The following is a 20,822-nucleotide window of genomic DNA, read 5'->3' as shown; positions in this document are numbered from 1 at the left end:
GAAAGATCATCAGAAAAAAGAAAATTGGAGAAACCGAATCCAAGTGGAATGGGAAACACACCCCTCTCATACGCCCCACTCTTTTATAAAAGGAGTGTGCGTCCCCTCTCCATTCACACGCCCATACCCCCTACATCTAAGGAGGAGAGACAGAAAGAGAGAGAAAGAGAAAGAGAGAAGAGAAACAGAAAGAGAGAAGAGAAACAGAAAGAAAAAGAAAGAAAGAGAAAGAGAAGGAGAAGGAGAAGCCTAGACGCCCTCTTCTTTTTCCATATCTATAATGTCTCCCTCTTGCTCAAGCGGTGTTGTGATTTATGTGGAAGATTTTTATGTAGAAGCTTTCCTACATGGATATCTACCTAGCGTTTAGATCTAAGGCTAAGGCGAAGGATTCCTTTAAGCTTATATTAACTTGAGTTGGTTTAATTTATTCTATTCCCTCACATGCTTTAAATCCTTCCTACAAATATTTAATTTACCACCAACAATTATTTATCCTTTGTGAATAATGAATTACCTCTAATGTCCCCAACAGCTGTCCCAGCATTCTTCTGTTCCTCTTAACCAAACTCGGGTCTTCATCTTTCAGCAAGACTAAGGCCCCTATTTGGAAACAAGCACTAACAAAAGATTGTAACCAAGGTGGGAAAAAATAAATAGACTAAGGCCCTATTTGGAAGAAGCTTTAGTCAGTCATTGCACAGTATATGAACCTCAGGGGTTAGAAAAGTTCTTAACTTTGATTCATATCAAATTGAGGCTAATGACTTTGATTCATATTGCACAGTATATGCTTAGAAAAGTTCTTAACAAAGTTGAAATCATCAATAGATCAAGATCTGATTCTCCAAACTTTGATTCATATCAAATTGAGGCTAATGACTTGCAATCAACTATTGCACAGTATATGAACCTCAGGGGCACCACAAAGGTATACATAGTATTGCATTTTTGTTTTTTACTTGTAATCCTTTTTGTTTTTCACTTGTAATCCTACTCTTATTTTCATTTTTTATCGAATGTGATACTGCATATTGAAATTATGTATACAAGTAACTTAATATATACATATGGAAGGTGACGGATGGCTTCTTTTTTGTCACTTGTAGTTCTTCTTCTTCTTCTTCTTCTTCTTCTCGTAGTGTGATTACTAGGGATGCATATAAAGGGATTCATAAAATAGGTTTACCATTAGAAATTGCTCAAAAGATCACATTTGAAGAGAAGGTCACGGCATACAACATGTATCATTTACAAAAACTAGTGGATGACAAATTATGTGTAACATACAGAGATGGTTCAGCCACTTGTGCAATTAGGGAAGGTTCAAAAGGACAGACATATTTCAAAGTTAGTTAAATCATAAATAGGCGTATTATGGACGGAGACATTGTTTTCATTAATAGGCCACCTGGTACTTATAAACATTCATTGCAAGCATTTTCTGTCTATGTGCATGACGACTATACTATTAAGATCAATCCTCTTATTTGTGCTGCCCTAGGTGCGAATTTTGATGGGGATTGCGTTCATATGCTACTTCATAGATCATATTCCGAGATAAAATGTGTCAATTATATAAAAAATTATAGTTCAAAAGCAGACAATAAAGAGCACAAATTCTGATTATAAAGGTGATATTTAGAGTTAAGCTTACTGTCATTGTCATGTTGAAACCGTTCCTTGAATATGGGGACCTTGATCTAAAACAGTCAAAGAGAATTACAATTAAAAGAAAGAAAGAAAAAATAAAAGAAAAGAAAAGAAGGCAAGCAGGTAATTAGACACTCAAATACTACCAAAAAGAAAAGATTTCCCAATTTTTAATCCATGAATGCCTTGCAACTTTGATCAATTTCATCAGTTTGCAACCTTCGGGCAGATTAGTCAGCAAGTGCTTCTTCATGTCAGAGCTACCATCTTCAAAGAAGATTTTCTATTCAGCTGCATTGCCAGGTTCCCCCATTTACACTGAAAATAAAAGCCATCGAGACATGAATCAGGCTCCAACTTACCAGGAACAATAGTAAGTCCACTAGATTTGAGCCTCCATAAGCAACAGTAAGTCCATCAAGTGGGCTTCACTGTTTAGATCTTACACCCTAAATCTCAGGTGGGCTTCACGGTTTTGATCTTGTAGCCGAAATCTCAGGTGGGCTTCAATCTTTAGATCTTGTACCCTAAATCTCAGGTGTGTCATTCTGGCCTGAGGACTGATGCATACTAATTTTTAAGTAGAACATCTCAAGATCAGATAGCATGTTCCATCAAATGCCCACTTATCATAATCATATCCATGCTCTTCTTTGAATCTAAGGCAAGAACCATATGAAACAGAGAATGAAAGTTGGAAAAAATATTGTCCTAAACCAACAATACACGTCTAACAAAACAGGGGATTACCTACTTAGGAAAATTTGCTATATTTTTCACTTCCGTTTTTTCTTGAAGCATCTCTCCTTCCTAGTGAGTCAATTGAACTGCTAAAGCTTCCACCTACATAAAGAAAGTACATCTTAACATGCTCAATACACACCATAATTGAAGGATAACATAAAGCAGGCCCTGCTAATCCGTTTAGGTATGGAAATAAGAGGATTGGACCCAATGGAGATGTGAGCTGGATTGAGTATCTTCACTTTTAAACCAATGCCAATTCCAATATTACTCAGAGATCTTGGGCCATTTCAAGAGAAAACCTGAAAATCTCAGTCACTACAACTATTTCTTTTCTTTGATATCACTGTCTCAAGTAAATCAGGCCAAGCAGACCATCCATTGGTCCAACATGGTTCTTAGGAACGCTTATGAATTAAAAGAATCTCTATTAATAGAGCTCGGTAAAACATTAAAGCATGAAATCTTTTGTTGTAATAGAAGATGACCAGCCCATTTGCAATAATAACTAGCACAAGGTATCAAGCATTGAAAACCTCCTTGATAGGGCAATCCTAACATATAAGGCATTTGATGGCATGAACCATATGTACATTTCTAAATGAAAGCAATACTAGGTTAAAGAAAAACAATAGGAAAGAAGTGAACTAGACACATGATTTATAAACATGAATTTATAGATATGAACTAGACATATGATTTATAGAAAGAAATGAGGATGCAATCCAGAGTCCAAATCTAAAGAAATGAACAGGTTTATGAAGTATTCCACAGAAAATCGCATTAGAATAAGGAAAGGATTGATCCAATGGACTAACACCAATCGCTACTTCATTCTTTCCCTAAGGACCCACAAGAGAGATTCCATAAGGAGCCCCTATATTTTCATAACAAGATCCATCTGCATATAACGTGAAAGATTCATTGTTAGTAAAAAATAGTGCAAGTTCCAAGGCCAACATGAAAAAACTAGAATACAGTTTAAAACAACACCCATGACAGTTAAAAACTGAATTAAATTACCATTTACACACCATGTCAACTCTATATTCTTCTAACTCATTGATAACAAAGTAAGAATTCAAAATAGGTAAAACAAAGTTATGTGAGAGAGGTAAAAAATCCAGTTAGATCAAGATAACAATGTCAATAAGGAACCAAACAAATGCAAGCCGACGTGTAGCTAAGAGAAAGATGAATGTCTCATAGCCAGTCCCAAACAGCAACAATAACAAAGCTATTGTACAAAGAAGCAATTCCCCAATATGCCTCTCAAAAGATCAAGTGATCAAAGCTGTAATTGTACATTCATGTAAAGAACGTAGACAGGCAAAGAAAATGAGGTCGCATACTTTTTATCTGCTTGGATGATTCGACCATTGACTCGCAGATCTTTTATTCTATTGGCTGATTTAACCATTGACTCATAACAGAAAATGACTATTTCTGGAAACACTTGTAAACAGCCATTCTGGAAAAAACTCCAAAAATAAATAAACAATATCCAAATAAGTGTTAGGAAATCCCATTTCTCAAGAAAGAAAGGACGAAAGAAAACATAATCTAAGTTAATACTTCAAAGCTCATCCACTCTCCATCCCAATATATAGGACCTAAACACCATTCATTTCAAAGTATGGCTCTCGACAAGTGCAATCAAGGGTAGACTACTGAAAGTCCGATTGGCGAATCCTCCTGTCTTTTGGGATTAGCCTATCCGCAAAGGAGTGATTAAAATATCATGAATATCTAATCCGCCATGCTGTTGGGCACTCTATTAGCACATCAACTACATGATATAACGGTGTGGGGCCATGATATGTTAATCAGAATATAGCAACAAAATTAGCAGATATGAGGGCATCCAGCCGATCCAAAACTCGAGATAGGCTAACTCATCCATGTGTTATCTATATAACTAAACATACATTGTGCAGTTAGTTGTCATAAACAGCATCCATGTGTATCTCTTTTTCTCTTTAGAGTTGTAATACTCAATTACAGGTAAACTAGATTCTATAAAAACTTCGAACTGCTTCCTGATTGTCTCAATGTTTTCAGCAACTCTTCCCTTCATGAACCATAATTCTTTTTTTTTTTAATTAGTAATGGAAAAAGAAAGAAACAGTGTTAAAGGGTGTATGGTAATTAGAAAATCTAAAACTAGAAAGATACACATGCCTTACCTGAATCCTATTCAAAAGGTGCCTTTTCATCTCTTCTTCTAAACAGTCAAAAAATGCTACAAATTCTGGGATGATCTTTGTCTGCAAGAGAATGCAGAATTATCCATTAGAATGGAAAAGAAGTATCCTGGACTTCCAATTTCCATTTAAGAATATGAATCAAGACTATCCTTTCCATCTCTTCTTCTGGATAGTAAAAAAACTGTTCAAATTTAGACATTTCCGTTCCAATTTGGTGATTTTGGTGTAGTGGTTCTCACCATTTTACTAACCTTCCCCTCTCATTCCTCAGCCAATTTCTTGGCCATATAGTAGAGAAGAAAAAAGGTTGAAGAAAACAACAACTAAAATCAACAATCACACTTAGATGCTACAAACAAAGCAAAAGCATACTTCATTCTGGAATGTGCAGAAGTATCAACCTTAAGACTGACATTCTCCTTCTCTAAGGTCGCAATAACAGTTTTTAAACTACTCTTAGCAGGTTCCTCTGTTTCTTCCTCCAAGTCTCTACGGATCAACTCAGATTGTAATCGTTCCATCTCTAATACTTTATCATTCAGTTCAATGCCTAGTTCCTTCATCTCCAATTCTCCATAGATGGCTGCCAGTTCAGAAATCTCATAGCAAATATCAAAAGGCTAAAAAGGGTAAGAAATTTCTTTACTCAAATTGCAAACGGAACATGGTGACATTTCTGGCCAAGTTTTTGATGATTTCTTTACTCAAATTAAAGTTAAAGATAACCATTTAAATAAGACAAAACATGGATAACATTGCAGATGCTATACATTTTAAGATAAAGTAGAACAACACATATCCACATCTCTATGCACATGGGAAAAAGAACAAAATGTGTGATAGAGGAAACTATGAGCCAGGAGAATGATAAGGAAGCCACATAGAAAATTGCTACAATACCACTCGATAATCATACATAGACTACCAAAAACCAAAAGAGATACAAGTAAACATTTGAAGACTCAATACATGTTGGAAGCATATGCCCATAAAATAAAGAGATCAAAAGACTTTAGCTTGACTATATAAAAATAATAATGCACTGTTGGGGTGTAAATAAAATAATATAGGAGAGAAATTATGGGACAAATGATTCTTTCACTAGCTGGAGAGATTATAAATTGAATGGTGAAAATTCAAGGATAAAAGTTGAATCATAAGAAAAATTGTGAGAAATTAAATACAAATGTAACACCACAATAGGAAAAATTTCAAGGACAAAAGTAGAATCGTGAGTATAGGAAATGCATCAACCATGTACTGGAAAACAAATGAATCACCTAATATACAACTTCTTTGCCGAAATTCAATCGAAGCAGTTCTCCCGCACTCTCAGTGCACATGTCAATGAGACTCTGTAAAGGAATACCATAGGCCATTCCTAAACCAAAAATTAATCCATTCTTAATCAACGATTTTGGTGTAGTGCCAACTAAGAAAGAAATGTCATCAATGCCCAAATTTCACCATTCCTATGAAGATGACCATGAATAATAAACACAACTATGGACAACTTTATGAATCTGTAACCTATTTCATGACGGGAGGGCTAACAGCTGCAAAAGACAAAAGGAGCATCTCAATAGACAATAGTTGCTCTTTTACTAAAATTCCTGTAATTCTAGGACCACTGATAGTCTAAGAAAAACAACAACACAAGGCAAAGGAAAATAACTAGACAAAAAATGCACCCATTAGCAACTTTGAAGCATCGGAAAGGAAACAAAATGAGCATGCACAGGCACACAGACATGCAAATGAAATTGGACCATTCAGTACCATTTCTAGAGTTGTCATGAACCAAGATTTTGAAAGTTCTATTTTCTATGCAAGATTTTAGAATACATAGTTGCACCAAGCATCACAATGGCTGGATTTAACATATTGGTCCGTCACAATCCTAAGAATAGTGTTCAACAACAAAAAGTGTGGTAAGAGAACATACATCGCTTACACACAAACATCTGCATTGAAATTCCATAGAAAATGAAAGAACTTCCCTGAATTTGATGCTGAAAATGCTAGGAATAAGAAATCACTATTGATCATCATCATTTTCTGCATGTGTTATTCCAAGCAATCTCTAACCTTCAGCATTGTTTGCATTCTTCAGTACCCCCACTACGCCAAAATGGCCAATTTGTGACGTATTTTGTCGCAAAAATCTCTTGGTTTAACGACGGATTTAATCCGTCACTAACGAAAAAAGTCCGTCGCTAAGCTCGTCTTTCTCAAATATTCGTAGGCCAAACGTCGCGAAATTTAGCGACAGACCAAAATCCATCACTAAAATCCGATTTATGACTTATTTATGACGGATTTTTGTCCGTCGTAACTAGGCGACGGATGAAATCCGTTGCAAATTTTGATTTGGTGACAGAAAACGAACAGTTGCAGATTCCCACCCAAAATTAGCAAACGGTGGGCTTTTCAGTTGATTTTGCGACGGATCAGGTCCGTCGTAAAAGGACTTTTGCCTAAACATTATTTTGTTTTTCATTTTTTTAAGAATATGGTGGAAAATTAAGTTTTTTTGTAGTCTAATAATTATTTTTTAATATAATTTTAGTGGTTTAATTGTACATATTTGTATCTAAGATTATTTTTTAACAATTGATTGAATGCAAAAAGAAAATTTATTTTGTTTTTATATCAAATGAGTGGAATTTTTATTTTTATTTTTTAATTTAAAACTAATATTTAAATGATTTGTAATATCACATGAAAAGAATATTGAGAAGTTTAAAAATTTTAACAATGTTTGAGAAAAAAAATTAGATTTTGAAAAAATAAAAATCGTGATTTAATAAAAATCTATTTTGTGGGAACAAAAAAGAATATTTAATAAAGTTGATAAATTTGAAAAAAAAAAAAAAGCATTTGATTTTGAGAAAAAATAATATCCTAAGAAAGAAAGTTTAAAATATTTTTAAAAATGTGAAAATTTTCACAATGTTGAAAAATGAAAATATTTTAAAAAAGAAAATGAGAGTTTGAAATTTGAAAAAAATAATAAATAAATTGTGAAGTTCAATTAAAATTGACAATTTCGAATAAAATGCTTTTAAAAAAAATGGAGAAGTGAAAAAGAATTGAAAATTTTTAAAATAAAACGATATTAAAAAATCGATACTTTATCAAAAAAACAAACATTTTGAAATAAAAAATAAATAAGTTGAAAATTTTTGTGATTTTGAAAAATAATTGAAAATGTTCAAAATTCAAAATTAAAAGAAAAAGTTATTTATAAAAACACTAAGATTTTGAAAAAATATATATAATTTTTTTTAAAAAAAATTGAAAAGTTGAAAGCAACTTGATGCTTTTAAAGAAAAAAAAAATGGCATTTTGGAATTTTTGGGAAAAAAATTAAAAATTGTGAAAATTTAAGATATTTTGAAAATAAAAATTCAGAATTTGTATTTTAATTTATTTTTTTGAAATATTTTATATTAAAAATGATATTTTGTTAAAAGTTTTCAAAGAAAAATTAAGAGTAAAAAAATATACATTTTGAAAAAAAATGTAATTTTTGAATGGAAATTGATATTTATCTGTGAAAAAAAAATATTTTTTAATAAATTATTAGGCACATCCACTAATTGAACATTTAACCATTTTTGGACAATCAAATTAGTCCAGATTGAAGAGTAAATAACTTCATATGTTTAAATCAAATTTCACTCAAATTGTTGATCAATCTTGTATTCCCAACACCTTTCTCACATGTAGCTAGCTTGATTGAGGCGAGTAACTAGTCAAATTAAGGGTATTGATCAATAAAATAGAGTGAATGGACTATACATATAAAATGGGCTAAATATTATTGTCAAAATTGTGACCCAATTTATTGACCTCTCGAGAACCTATGAATTGATGTTGATAAGTTTTGTGGGCCCCATCATGATGTGTGTCGAACATCAACACCGTGCATTTAATGTGTCCCCTTTAGGTTATGAGATATCTCAAAAATCATCCGTAAACGGAACTCAGGTTGACCATACCATATAAAACCATGTCAAGACATCATAAAAAATATAAAAGCACTTGGTGGGGCCCACATGAGTTTTGGATGCGGCTAAAACTTGGTCTGACCCCTCATCCAAGTGGGACACACATAATGAGTGGGTTGGATATGTGAATCACATTAAGGCAAGCCTAATATATGATTATGAATGTTTTAAAGAAACCCCTCTACATTTAGGTGAGTCACTCATTACCTTTACCAAAGTAAACTTTGTGGGGTCCACCATTATTTATTTATTTTATCCATTCCGTTTATCCACGTTAACAGATAATTTGAGGTCTAAAGAACAAAAAGGAAGCATATCCAAAGCTCAAGTGGACCACACCACAGGAAATAGTGTGATTAAACCTCTACCATTAAAAAATTCATGGAGGCCATAGAAGTTTTGGATCAAGCTAATGTTTGTGTTTTCTCCTCATTCATGTATATTTGATATTATGAATAGGTTGGATGGCAAATAAATTACCATTACTGTGGGCCGAAGGAAGGTATCAATGGTGGAAATCATTATTCCACATTGTTTCGTGTGGCATGGTCCACTTGAGCTTTGGATTTACCGAAAATTTGGGATCAACCCACACCGTTCATCCATTTTTGAGATCATTTCAGAGAATTATTCCAAAAATGAATCATTTTCAAATATTAAATGGACCACACCACAAATACCAGCATGGATGGGAACGGATTGGCTACTCCCCTGCCACCCACCCATTGGCTAGTATTCGGTGCTATGTAGCCCCACCATGATGTATGTATTTCATCCATTATGTTCATCCATTTTTACCGATCATTTTAGGGCTTGATCAAAAAAATGATAGGGATATAAACCTAAGGTGGACCACATCATAGGAAAACAATATTAATTGGATATCCACCATTAAAATCCTCTTAAGGGCCACAGTACTGTTTATTTGACATCCAATCTGTTGATTAGATCATATAGGCCCTGATGAAGGGAAAAAACAAAGATCGGATTTCTCCAAAACTTTTATGGCCCCCAAAAAGGATTGGCTACTCCCCCTGATGAAGGGAAAAAACGGGTTGGCTACTCCCCCCGACACCGGCCATTGGCTGGTGGTTGGTGCTCTGTGGGGCCCACCAAGATGTATGTGTGTCATCCATGCCGTCCATCTATTTTTATATATCATTTTATGATGTAAGTAAAAAAATAAATTATATCTCAATCTCAAGTGGACCACATTACAGGAAACAGTTTTGAATGAATTTTGACCATTAAAAACGTTTTGGGGGGATAAAAGTTTTGGATCAAGCCGATATTTATTTTTTCCATTCATCTGGGTCTTTATGACCAAATCAACATATTGGATTTCAAATAAACAGTACAGTGGGCCTTAGGAGCATTTTAATGGTGAATATCCATTCATTATTTTTTTCCTGTGGTGTGGCCCACCTAAGATTTATATCCCTATCAATCTTTTTTGTATAAAGCCATAAATTGATCTGTAAAAATAGATGAACGGAATGGATGAAACACGTACATCATGGTGGGGCCCACAGACCACCGACCACCAGCCCGTGTAGCCAATCCGTCTCCCCTAGGAAATCGGATTGCGTACTGAGCTACTAAGTATGCTTTTATCGTACTAAGTAAACTTAGTCGGGCCCACTGTGAATGTATGTGGTTTATCCACATCGTCCATCCTTTTTTCCCGCTAATTTTAGGGGTTGATCCAAAATGTTAAGTAAATCCAAAGCTCTAGAGTACCATACCACAGGAAATAGTGTGGAATAATGATTTCCACTGTTGAAAACTTACTAGGACCCACAGTGATGTTTATTTGTCATCCAACCTGTTCTTAAGATCACAAAGACATAGATGAAGAGAAAAAACAAACATCTGCTTGATCCAAAACTTCTGTGACCTCCATGAATTTTTCAATGGTAGAGGTTCAAACAAACTGTTTCCCGTGGTGTGGTCCACTTGAGGTTTAGATATTCTTCCATTTTGGTATCAAAACTTAAAATTATCTGTTAAAATGTATTAACAGAGTGGATAAAATAAATAAATAACGGTGGACCCCACATGGTTTACTCAGTACGCTAAGGTACTGAGTTACTCAGTACGCAATCTGCCTAAAACGAGGCCTCTGTTCTCTCTCCCTCTCATTCACTTCGTCTGTTCCTCTCCCAGCGCCGGCCGCAAACATCTCTCCCACCTCTCTCTTCCTGTCGATCTCTTCACCAACACAAGTAATGCTCTCTCTCTCTCTCTCTCTCTCTCTCTCTCTCTCTCTCTCTCTCTCTCTCTCTCTCTTCTTTTGAATATCTTGCAGGCAATCCATTGACATGTACAGTAGCGTACAATCACAGAAGAACAACAGCCCTCTAAATACCCCTTTTTTTGTTTTTCTTTTTTTTTTGTTTCAACAGCTTACCACGCATCCATTCATATTGATTTGAAGATAGGCTAACTTGAAATGCCAAAAAGATGCAAACTCATAGCTAGGTTTCCTTTAATTGACCACCTGATGAAACCTTGGAACGTTTTCTCTTCTTCTTTTTGTCCATCTTGCCCGAACGTTTCTCCTGGCTGCTTACTGGCAAAGGTTGTGTGCTTGCAAGATGCTGATGAATGGCAGATAGTGGGTCGGATTGGAAAACAGGGTGGTTAAGGACTGCTCTCAACTGGTTGCTTTCCTTCTCTACTAGCTTCTGCCTAGATTTGTGGTTCAGTTTCAAATTTTTTTCATGCAGAGGCCATCGCTGAGAAGCATCTGACACCGAGGGAAGAAACTCTGATAGAGTAGAGAGATCATAAGCCTTCAATTTTTTCTGACGGCTTCTTAGTCTGGATACCCTAGCCATGGATTTCACTAGGATTTCATATTCAATCCACCCAAAGACAAGAACCCAAAAGAAGAAAAGATTATGGTTTGTTAGGGATTTTGGGTTCACTCTCTGATGAAAGAGAAGCTAGCTTTTCGGCTTTTGATCTCAGCAGTGCTGATGCCTTGCAAATGCGATCAAGGCACACGTGTGCAATATCAGACCCACTCGTCATTTGATCCCAGCAGTGTTGATGCCTGTTGTACAATATAAATGAAGGCAAAGAGCAAATTGACATGTTTTGGCTGCTTTTGGATGCATGTAATCTACACAATAAGGAAAGCCTGGTCAGCTTTCTAATCTTACACACGTGTGAGGCGAGTTCAACCAGCAGTACTTGCAGTGTTTTACTGCTTGAGTTATGTGCCTGCCTTGGCTGCTACATGACCATGATAGATGCTGAAAACGGACCAGCTGATCTTGCCTTAGCTGCTACATGATAGCTTATTTGTGGTTTCACACTAGGGTCCAAGTTTACTCTGACAAGTCATGTGTAACTCAGATGAGTCGTCAATCTATGTCATTTGGAACAAATGGGTAAATTGTTCTTAGACAGTTACCATCCATAAGAAAATTTTAGTCACTTGAATCTTTTCTAATTTTTACTATATATAATGTGATTAGCTTTTCTTGGCCAGTTACCATCCATAGAAAAATTTTAGTCACTTGAATCTTTTCTAATTTATGTTATATAGAAAAATCAAAAGCAGAAGTTTATCGATGTCATATATTGTTGGAGAAACTACAGGTGGTAACTGGTCGGTAGATGCATGTAGATGCTTCTTGTGTAGTTTTTGCAGTTTAGGCATCCATTTTGGTTTGTTTTGAATCTTATTTTGGGTTTTGAATTTTGTTGGTTTTTGTTAGATTGATTAGGATTTTCAGATTTTGGTCATGTCTACTTTCATGTATGGGACTAACTAGATTACACCCATCTGTTAGAAAATAATATCCCCATCACCATGCTTAATAAAAAGAAAGGAGGATAAACCTATTACACTTGTATTGAGCATTTTCTTTTTGTTACTACTGGTGAAATCAGGATTCAATGTTATTCAATGTCATGCTCTGAGTTTTGTTTATCTGTTTATGTATGGAGAACAGGTGGTGTTGGTATCTGGTAAGACAGGTTGCAGGAAAACAACTTAGGTTACCACTTCTTTTGCTTTGATTCTACATTTAGAAATGAGTTGTATTTTGAATTATGTTCATTTAGATTACAAATTTTGATGTGATTGTATATAGATTAAGACAATCAGTTACCCATTTAAGGGTTTTTATGTGTCCAGGCATAGATACAGTGTGCTCCTTGGTGCATAAAAATACTTAAATTGTCCCTGTTTGGACGGTTCAATACCGGATAGAATGTAATGCTTTCATTTTAGCAATTCAAATGCACTTGCCTTTTCTGTGCATCATCTCTCTTTCTCTCTGGATATGTTTCTTGCATTTATTTTCATTGTCAAATATCCTCACTTTGTGTTGATATCTGACGTGGGAATCAAATACAAGATCAATATATCTGGAGAGATATGGGGAGATGCTGCCGAAATTTCGGTGTAGCCATTTAAATTTGAAAATGAAAGCATTACAATCTATTTGTCTTGGATGGGCGACTGATTTAGTCAGTTAGATAGACATACTCATTCGTAATCTAACTTAAACACATCATGTATGCGTTACCAAAGATGGCTTCCATGACACCATGCAAGAACTGGATGAGGGTAGGAAGGTTAACTGTTGAATACATGGAAGGTGTTGTAACATTTCTAAAGTACGTGAAACAAAATTCAAATGGGGAAGACTGGCACAGCTGTCCTTGTGCCAAGTGTTGTAATATACATGGGAAGATGACATTAGAAACCATTTCCGAACACTTGGTTTTTAATGGCATAGATCAAACGTACACGACGTGGTTTCTCCATGGGGAACGTCTTAAAACAGGTGCGAGTACATTTGTCGATAATCGTAATGAAGATGTGTTGCCCAGAATGGTTGATTTGGTGAATGATGCTTTTGGTCATTTTTAACCCATTGAGTTAGATGCATGTATGGATGAGGTTAATAATGGAGATGATATTGAAGCTCATGATGACTTAGACGATGAGGCTCGGTATAGGAAGTTAATGGAGGATGCAAAACAACCCCTATATCCATCGTGTAAACCAGAGCATACAAAGTTGTCTATGACAGTGGAGTTGCTGAGTATGAAGGCTAGGTTTCGTTGGTCAGACAATAGCTTTACAGAGTTGTTAAACTTGCTCAAGAAAATTTTTTCCAACGAGAACTCTTTTCCAGATAGTACTTATAATGCAAAGAGGCTGATCAGTTCATTGGGTATGAACTATGAGACAATACATGTATGCCCTAACGATTATATTTTGTACTGGAAGGACCATGTTGATAAGCAGTGTTATCCAAAATGTGGAGCAAGCAGATGAAAATTTAGTAGTGTTGTAAGGTCAACCGCCCCACGCGTACCTCGTAAGGTGCTAAGGTACTTCCCATTAACACCGAGGTTAAAAAGACTCTACACTATACCAGAGATTGCAGAGAATATGATATGGCATTCAAAGTCGGCTCAAGATATTTGCATGCGTCATCCAGTGGATTCGTCTATGTGGAAGATTGTAGATGAAAAGTATTCTGATTTTGCTGCGGAGCCACGTAACATTCGTTTGGGACTTGCAACGGATGGATTCAATCCTTTTGGGAATATGAGCAATTCATATAGTTGCTTGCCTGTTATGATTGTTACGTATAATCTCCTGCCTCATTTATGCATGCGAAAGGAGTTTACCATGTTAACACTTTTGATCCCGGGAAAAAAAGGTCCAGGACATGACATTGACGTTTACTTGCAGCCGTTGATTGTAGAGTTGCTTGAATTGTGGGAAGGATCTGTGACATATGACTCGCACAGTAAGAATATGTTCACAATGAGGATAATTTTACTATGGGCAATACACGATTTTCCAGCATATGGACATCTTTCTGGTTGTAGGACAGGAGGAAAGTACGCATGCCCTATTTGTAGTGAGGAGACAGAATCGGTTTGGCTTGAACATGGAAAGAAGTTTGCATATGTGGGACATAGAAGATTCTTGCCATCAGGTTATGACTTTAGGACTAACATAACCAAATTTAATGGGAAAGAGGAAAAAAGAAAGGCTCCGAAGCGTATGAAAGGTTCAGATGTACTACGTAAAATGAATAATATTGAAACCGTTTTCAGAAAGCAAGTGAGAAAGACTAAGAAAAAGTCAAAGAATGACCCGAACAACATTACTACCTGGACGAAGAGATCAATCCTTTTTGACTTGCCATACTGCGAGCATTTGCCCATTCGTCACAATCTGGATGTGATGCATGTTGAGAAAAATGTCACCGAGAACCTCATTGCAACAATCATGAATACAAAAGATAAGACTAAGGATGGTTTACAAGCCCGTCAGGATCTTCAGGCTATGAAGATAAGAAAGTCTATGTGGCCTGAAGAAAGAAACAGTAGGTTATTCTTACCCAAAGCTCCTTTCATGTTGTCCACATCTGAAAGAAACATGCTTTGTCTGACACTAAGCAATTTGAAAGTCCCAAGAGGATATTGTGCAAACTGGACACATCATGTCAATTTAGAGGATTGTCAGCTAAAGGCCCTCAAGTCACATGATTATCACATTATGATGCAGCAATTGCTACCAGTTTTGTTGATGCACTCATTTTTAGGAAAGAAGAAGACATTGCGTACTGCCATTTGTGAAATGTCAAGATTCTTCAACGTCATATGTTCAAAAGTTATTAATCGTGAAGAGCTTCAAAATATAAAAAAATAAAATAGTGGAAACATTATGTGTATTCGAAAAATATTTTTCCCCATCTTTTTTTGTTCCTATGACACACCTAGTGGTGCACTTAGTAGAGGAAGCACAACTTTGTGGACCTGTCAGATATCGGTGGATGTATCCTTTTGAGAGGTAACATTAATTATCAGAATTTATCAACTTTCTTTTTTCATTTTTTTTTTAAAATTTATATCCATATCTGATTTTAATGTGTATACGATGATGAGAACATACAAAAAGTATGTGACGAATCAAACTTATCCAGAGGGTTGTATAGTTGAACGCTACATATTAGAAGAGTCCATGATGTACCGCATGGACTACATGCCTGATAAGATGTTAGGAAGCCATAAGAGAGTGAAAAAGATATTTTATGATGAGGGTGATGATAATGCCGATAATTTTCAAATTGATAAAAAAGGAAAAAGTTATCTTCTTACTAATGTGCAATATCAACAAGCACGCAGATGGGTATTACAACATCACGCTGAAAATGCTCAATGGCTGGGGTATGTTGACAAAAGTCTATATTTCTATCCTTAATGTTTTTAAATTATACCATGCAAAGTAAAAAATTTAATTCATATATTATATTATATGTGAATTGTAGTAAGTACAATGAATACATTCATGGCCAAACACGTAAGGGACAAAACAGGAGGGGCAATTCGTCGGTACAAAAAGAAGTAGAATACAATGCTTGGTTAAGGGAACAATTAGAGAATGAAGAAATGTCACAATTTAAGAGAATCGCTACTGGTCCTAGCTACGATGCCACATCATACAGTACATACTCAATAAATGGATATGTTTTTTGCACATCAGACTCTGAAAAAAAACTTGACAACACAAAACAGCGGAGTCTCTATGAAAGCCTTCACTATGTTCAGGGCGAGTGCCAGGAATAAGAACTTGGTAGAACAGGAAGCCACCTACTATGGTATCATTAGAAAAATTCTTAAATTAAACTACTTCACCTTCAAGATAACATTGTTCTACTGTGATTGGGTGCATATCGAAGATACTTCAAATGGATGTTATGTAGATCCTGAAACAAATCTGATATTTGTTAACCTAGGAAGGTTTAGAAGAAATATCAAGGAAGAGGATGAGCCATTTATACATGCATCTCAGGCGGCTCAAGTCTTCTATTGCAAGGATCCGACAAGAGATGACTGGCATGTTGTATTAGATGTTCCGAAGCGACTGACAAAAGATGCATATGCATTTGAGGATCCGCTAGTGTTTGAAGCCAGGTTGACTGCAGGTTCCTCGAGCCCTTTCTTAATAGATGATCTATATGACCCAACTAGTGAAAATATATAAGAAGGGTCATATGTAGAAATTGTATCGAGTAACCCACGTATTCAGAAGCGGAAAAGAAACTGATCAAGTTTCATATCAGGTTGAAATAAATTTAACTACTTTTACTATATTAGATTAATTATTTTCCTTTTCATTTTTTCTAAATTTAGCAAAAACTTATGCATGTGTATAGCGTCATCTCTTTATAATGTATAGCAACATATTAAATGACTAATAATCTTAATTTTTTTTTTAGGAATTATGTCGTATGTAGGGCCTTGTAATTCTGCCCCAGGAAGCACCACAAAGATAAAAGTTTCAATCAGTCCAATTGGAGAGATTACTGGAGATAACAAAAATCAATTCACCTCATTTCTAGGAAATATGGTCAGGACTCATTGTCCAATTGCATACAAAGACTAGCGGCTTATGCCAGATACCATCAAGGATAATGTTTGGTCAACTGTTTTGGTAAGCATTTAAATACATGAGTTTTATTTTCTAATGTTTATAATATAATTGTTGTTGACTAATTGCCCTATTTAATGAAATTTGTAGGCCAAATATGATGTTGATGACAGTGACAACTGTAAAACTGCCATAATTAAGCATGCTAATGATATGTGGAAGGACTGGAAGAACCGATTACGAGGAACTGTCCTGGATATGTATGATAATGATGGAGACAGGAAAAAAAATTGCCCTAATGGGGTCAAGCTAGAAGATTGGGTTAAATTCATTGATTACGAATCTACAGAAGAGGCGAAGTCTCGTCGTGGAAAGGGAAAGGAATCCAGATGTGAAATGAAGTTCCCTCACACGACTGGGTGACGGGGATTTGCTAGGACGGCAGAGTTGCTTGTAAGTTTTTAATATAAATTTAATTTCTTTTAATCCAATTTAAGAATACAGAATAATTAACATGATTTCTCATTGTAAATTACAGCAACAAAAAAATCCAGATACTCAAATCACGAGAACTGAATTATTTCTGGCAACTAATACTAGATCCGATGGGTCTCTCCCTTCACAGGTGCTGAGCATCACAACAGAAAAAATAAAAGACAGTTGCCAATGACTCGGCTTGTATTCATAATGATTTAAATCATGACCCGGTTGCACAGTTTTTTCATTCATTCTCTTCACTTTGACATACTTAGCTTTCTGAACATTTTTTGTTACTAATATACATGCATTACTAATAATGGCTGATTATCATTTAGGTATGTGGTCTTGATAAAAGAGGACGTGTAAGGGGGTTGGGTCATATTGCAAAAACTACCATTATTGCTTCAACCCCTTACATTAATGAAATTAGAGAAGGAAAGGGCGAAATTGTTGAGGTTAAAGCATCGATGATTATATTAAAAGAGCAAATGGAAAACAAGATCAACATGTGCAAGAACATGATATTGACCATTGGAGAACGTTTGCTTGAAGTTCAGAATAAAATAAATACTCTAGTTCAACCAATGCAATGCACTCCTAGCACTGCTGGTTCTCAGGTATTTTAACAATAAAAGAATAATGTATAGTTACTATTTTATCCATGAAAATAATAAAAATTATTTCTTGTAGGCATTTTTTCGATTTGGCGATACCTCAAGTCATCGTGATGAGTCAGCTCCACCTCCACCTCCACTTCTACGGGTGGAACAAATCTATCATTTGACAGATATTTGTAGTCAAGTTGTTGCACGTGGGCGTCTGATTAGAGATAATGCATGCATCCCTCCAGATTGCATCAAAGTTATATTGGATGTTGTTGAAGTTCCCAATGCGAATGTGTTTGGTGACATTGAGAAGACGTTAGCCGATTACGACGTGGGTGATGTTCTCGTTTGGCCTAAAGTGCTGACGAAAACATAGATATTAAAGGAGTTTACTTAAAAATTTTCCTAAGTCAAGAACATATTTTTGTAATTTGGTCAGGACATATGGATTGTGTTTGAGGTTATTTTGGATATTATTTGACTAAATCTTTATCTTGAATTATTTAGTAGTTTTGCTTGACTAATCTAGTAATTTGTTTCAGCTTTTCATCTTCTTATGCGTGACAGAAGGTACATATATTTCTATTATGATTTGTTTTAATTTTTTCTTTGCTTATGCGTAAAATGTTCTGATTTAAATATTAAGAACTATGTAGTGGCTTGATCCCAATCTTCCAAACATTGGGTACGTAGGCAGCCGTTCATACTAGACCGTATCGGTGCAGCCACAAATTTTTTTTCCCTTCTCGTAGTGTGGATGCATTTTCGTCAGGACTACTTGGCAATAAGAGTGAGGTGGATGTAAGTTCTCGAAACCTTTAATTAACCTCGAATCATTTATATCTTTATCGCATTTATATGCTGTCGTCAGGGTCAACTTGTAACTCCTCAGAACCCGCTCTGCCGTAAGACATTACGGTGCATAACGGTTCCCAGTAGGTTAAGTTGCAAATTATTATTAAGAGTTGGTTGGATATATTTTATTTTTTGTAAATGTTGTTAGTAGTTTGATGGATGATGAATGTATTTGTGAATGTAAATGAAAATAAAAAAACTTATTATATATATATATATATATTATCAATGGAGGATGCCTTGTTTAGGGGGACATGAAATTTTGTAGCTTATGGTATGGTGCCCCAATATTGGTTGTATGTTACTAGTATGTAGTAGATAATACTAGGATCAATAGTAAACATTTTGTTTTGAGTGGAAGACCGAGTAAAAGAACTTGGAAGATGTACTTTTTATGCCTTTCAGCTTCAAACTGGATACCTTTTGGATCAACCAAACATCCATTCACCACTAGTTTTCCAACTTCAGATTCATACTTTGGAATTCAGATTTAACAAATACCAACCTGACATGTTTTGGTAGGAAATGAATAGATCGTTTAATGTTTATTTTTTCTTCTTTTAATGCGATTTGTGTGATGGATGGTTGCAAGTGTTCGGTTTATGTGATTGAATTTGCTATTTTTTTTCCTTATTTTTTCATTCCAAAGTTATCTGGGATTTTTTAGTCTAATATCATCCCTTGCACTTGCATTAAGCACTTCTATGGGCATTTTCAAGTTTTGTATCTTTTACAACATACATGGCTGACTCCAATGGTGATGGTTATAGCAAAACTGAAGATGTTAATGCAACTGACAATCATGGTTTTTTTTTCCCAACTTAACAGTCATTGAAATTAACTGATTCAGGTGAGATTTTACATGGACATTGGTAATGAACTGCACATGCATTGAATTCTTTTCTTTAGTTTGATCTCCAAATTCTTGCATTTTACTATTGACAGTATTTGTTTTAGTTGCAATGCATGTTTGGGGATCTATTTATCTTTTCTTCTTTTCCATTACACCTGGAGCTCTTCCATAGCTTTGAAACTGTTTGCCTCTCTATTTATTCATTGGTTGCTGGGAACTTAGGTATGAATCTCTCATATACATGGAATCTAAACCATGGATATCTATTTAAATGGGTACATTTTCTCCTTTTTTTTCCTTTCAAATAGACAATCTGTGCTTGACCAAACACATGATGTTTTCGTATACAAATCAAGTTCCTTCATGTGGTCCCAAACAGTCAACATGCATGTGGGACCAGCCTGAATTATGGGCCAGGGCATCTATACATATAGGGTTCATCTAATGCATGGATTGTGCTGATTTTTGCACAAGGTGCTCCTCATGGTAGGCCCACCTTTTGGACAAGTTGGATGTTGCATGCACGACAAGTTAGAAGTTGTCCACTGGCTGGACAATAACCTACGGTCCAACTTAGCTGAACTTGATGCATTATCCCTGCTCATAAAAGAGTTCGGATTGTTGGGAAATAGGAATTTCCCAGTTCCTACACTTTCCTTTGGTCATGTCATTAGACACTAGTGTATTAAATGCAGATTGCCTTACACTGTTGTGTATTGATTCCAACATCTAAAGATCCTTTCAAGCTGTATTGTGCTCTCCTAGTGAATGCTATGAAGTTAAGAAATGCTCTTACCTAAACCTCTAATGGCTAGGATGAATTCTAATCTTTTATTTTGTTAATTGGTTTCAGTTGATTAAACTCTTCACATTTCATGGATTTGAGCTGGTTATTTGTAATATATGAAGGGTTGACTAAACTATTCTTTTCTTGGATTGAATCTGGTTGTTTGTAATATATGTAAGAAGGGCTCAAAAGAAGGTTGAACAAGAGCA

General features: G+C 35.4%; 1 protein-coding gene and 2 long non-coding RNA genes across 6 annotated transcripts; 1 reads left to right on the top strand and 2 right to left on the bottom strand.

Moving 5' to 3' along the window:
• Positions 1-1,493: 1,493 nt before the first annotated feature.
• Positions 1,494-6,598, bottom strand: LOC131229645 (uncharacterized). Of its 4 annotated transcripts, none has more exons than XR_009163515.1 (5): positions 5,885-6,598; positions 4,584-5,187; positions 2,404-2,496; positions 1,787-1,971; positions 1,494-1,697 (listed from the first exon to the last, which is right to left on the bottom strand). It is a non-coding gene; the product is annotated as an uncharacterized LOC131229645 (long non-coding RNA). The 4 variants fall into 4 exon arrangements; XR_009163516.1 differs by adding an exon at positions 3,216-3,274 and having other exon boundaries at positions 1,495-1,697; positions 4,584-6,596; XR_009163514.1 differs by having other exon boundaries at positions 1,496-1,697; positions 4,584-4,664; positions 5,006-6,595.
• A 4,496-nt stretch (positions 6,599-11,094) lies between these two features.
• On the bottom strand, positions 11,095-11,457 carry LOC131229855 (uncharacterized). Its single transcript, XM_058225897.1, has one exon. It carries the CDS (start codon positions 11,455-11,457, stop codon positions 11,095-11,097), a length of 363 nt encoding a protein of 120 aa, XP_058081880.1.
• Positions 11,458-16,818: 5,361 nt separating this feature from the next.
• LOC131229775 (uncharacterized) lies at positions 16,819-17,643 on the top strand. Its single transcript, XR_009163583.1, has 3 exons — positions 16,819-17,096; positions 17,184-17,486; positions 17,572-17,643. It is a non-coding gene; the product is annotated as an uncharacterized LOC131229775 (long non-coding RNA).
• The last annotated feature ends 3,179 nt before the right edge of the window (positions 17,644-20,822 follow it).

This window comes from Magnolia sinica, chromosome 16 (assembly GCF_029962835.1).
Source record: "Magnolia sinica isolate HGM2019 chromosome 16, MsV1, whole genome shotgun sequence".
Classification (NCBI taxonomy): domain Eukaryota; kingdom Viridiplantae; phylum Streptophyta; class Magnoliopsida; order Magnoliales; family Magnoliaceae; genus Magnolia; species Magnolia sinica.
The sequence above is the reverse complement of the archived record's forward strand: the minus strand, read 5'-3'. Positions and strand labels throughout refer to the sequence as shown.